The following is a 2,525-nucleotide window of genomic DNA, read 5'->3' as shown; positions in this document are numbered from 1 at the left end:
TTCGATGCAAAAGAAATCATAGAGCTTCCAGGGTGAAGAATTATGAAAACTCTTTTTTCTTTTTTTCTTTTTCCTGTTGTCTATGTTTTTCTTCTTTATCTAAATATAGATCCAGAAAAAAATGTGGAAAAGAAGAAGAATTAATTCAAGTACTTTAAGCATATATTCCTGATCAATCTTGATGAAGTCTTACTGACCACCACGCTAAAAATTCAAGAAAAAAAAGGAAAAAGAAATGAAACCTTGGAATACTTCTACATGTTGATAATTATAAAATGACATCTTATGTAGACAGTAAATGGATACAAAGTGAAACATGAGCTCTTTTTAATTTTCTCATATAAATGAAAACATTCAGAAACACCTAATAATCTTTCCATTTTCCTTTGTTTTTTCTTCTCTCCTGCTTCTTGGTACATACACTCACAAGGTAACCACACTTTAAAACACAGAGAAAAGCACTAAAATTAGTTAAGAATAAGTTGAAAGGAAGAAAAAAAAACCAGATAGAACAGACTGATACTTCAACCATATTCATATACCATATCCCCAAACAAGCAAACAATGGAAAACCCAAATGAAAAATAACTTATTCAAAAATAGAGAAGGAAGAGACGAGGTCCTTAAGGAAATGCACCATTGGTTGTTGATAGATCTGAGCATGAAAACGCGGCATTCCAGTAACCCAGTTCTCCTCCAGCAACAGGAGCTGGTTCTATGATAGACGAAGACGATGATGATGGTGCTGCAACAGCTGCCACATTACTCTGGACTGATGCCGAATTATCATAGTAATTCACGGATTGTCTGAGCCTTTGATAAAGATCTTGAATCCCTGAATTCTGAACTTCACCCAGTAATAATGTGTGCTGTTGCTGATGAGATTGGTGGTGGTGGTGGTGGTGTGTTTGATGTAGATTGTTTCTCCAGAATGAGCTGCATAGTCCAATTGGAACCTGAGTCAGAGGATCTAGGTTCAGGACTCGTGCATTTATTGCACCCGTCACTGCTGGTGAGTCCGACGTGATATGGGATCCGATAATACCCGCCTCATCTTTGATGGTAACTGGATTACAAATGGGGTTAGGGTTAGGGTTAAGGTTTTGGCTTGCTCTCAGTAAGGCTAACAGTTGAGAATTCTGTGGAGTAGCCCATAAAATTGGGTTAGATGGCGGGTCGTGATCAAACCCACTTCCAAGGCTCGATTTAACGATCTCTGATGCAATTTTGACCTTCCCCATGCTTGATTTGGCAACTGAAACTGTGGACATACTTGTGTTCTTGCTCTTCCGGCAGCCGCCCCCGATCGGCACGTTACGGAGGGCGCCACCTTTGGTCCAGTACCGTCGGCAGGTCTTGCAGAAGTGGCGAGGCTGAGTGAGGTTGTAGTTGTTGTAGTAGCAGAACTTGGTGTTGGAAGAATCACATCTTGGGCACCTCACATTTTGGTGCTCTGAGGATCCTGATGATGTTGTGGTGGTTGTAGTTGAAGTAGTTGTTGTTGCTGTTGTCGTTGTAGAAGAAGAAGACGAAAGAGATGGTGATGAGCCTTCTAAAACTCCAGCACCAATCGAGATGTTCCTCTCTCCTCCTACTAGTCCTGCACTAGTATTTCCTAACAACTCTTGAATCATCTTTTCTTCTTTGTAAATCTACAACAAATCCAAAACAAGAAAAGCAAGTCCTTTTGAGTAGTGAAAAAGCTACAAAGAAAGTAGGTTTTTCTTGTGTACTCAAAGCAATAAGGAGGTTAGTTTGAAAACAGGAATCGATCAGTTGCCATGGATGGTTTTGTTGGATAGTTTTTTGTGGGTGCAAAAGAATTACAGGGATTGGAGATTTGGGGCTTTAATATAGATGTAAGAAGAAAGAAACCACTTTATCTGTTCCAAAAAGTGGTTTTCAAATTTGGCTGTAAGCGGTTTCTTAGAGGGTTTTGATCAAATAATAGACCATATCTCTATTTTCCCAACTTACCCTTTTGATGCCCTTTGGTTTTTCATTTCATTTTTTTTTTTCCCTTATGAAAATGGCTATTGATAAGACTACATTATTATCTTCATGATTTCAGTGACAAACACAAGAAATATTAACGAATTAATCATTAAAACAACTTTTCCACTTCAATTCTTGCACATCCATCAAAATTTAAGGAACATAAGCAATTTTCTTTAGCCCATCTGATAGATAAAACAATTCAAGAATACTGAGTCATGGAGCCATTCCCCAAATCTCTTGTAGCTAGATGGGTTTTACTTTACTTATATCTATGTTTGTGTGATGATGATTTGATTAGTGACTAGTGAGGATTTGTTTATTGTAATCTCGTAATCAAACTAAAGAAATTTAAAACAAAGTATATTTAATAATAAGGGCTTCTGGGTCCTTACTGGAGATGCTCGTTCAAAGACAATAATTACGAGTTCAAGGAGGGCTTATCACGTTGAAACACGTGTAAAGCTGAATGTCCCAGGTAAAAAGGCACTGTCCGAAACTTGTGGCTTGAATTTAGCCCTCTTTCTTCG

The 2,525-nt window shown here is 38.1% G+C and overlaps 1 protein-coding gene across 1 annotated transcript; it reads right to left on the bottom strand.

Annotated features, from left to right (window-relative positions):
- Window positions 1-236: 236 nt before the first annotated feature.
- Window positions 237-1,909, bottom strand: LOC148849227 (uncharacterized). The gene has a single exon (XM_088948668.1). It carries the CDS (start codon window positions 1,632-1,634, stop codon window positions 624-626), a length of 1,011 nt encoding a protein of 336 aa, XP_088804794.1. The 5' UTR covers window positions 1,635-1,909; the 3' UTR covers window positions 237-623.
- Window positions 1,910-2,525: the final 616 nt, after the last annotated feature.

Source organism: Nelumbo lutea, chromosome 6 (assembly GCF_056320005.1).
Source record: "Nelumbo lutea isolate HS-2025 chromosome 6, American lotus-T2T, whole genome shotgun sequence".
NCBI lineage: Eukaryota > Viridiplantae > Streptophyta > Magnoliopsida > Proteales > Nelumbonaceae > Nelumbo > Nelumbo lutea.
This window is presented reverse-complemented; position numbering and strand designations above follow the sequence as displayed.

Bases quoted from the DNA above. Each gene is read 5' to 3' on its own strand.
- LOC148849227 (XM_088948668.1), bottom strand. From the start codon at position 1,634: ATGATTCAAGAGTTGTTAGGAAATACTAGTGCAGGACTAGTAGGAGGA.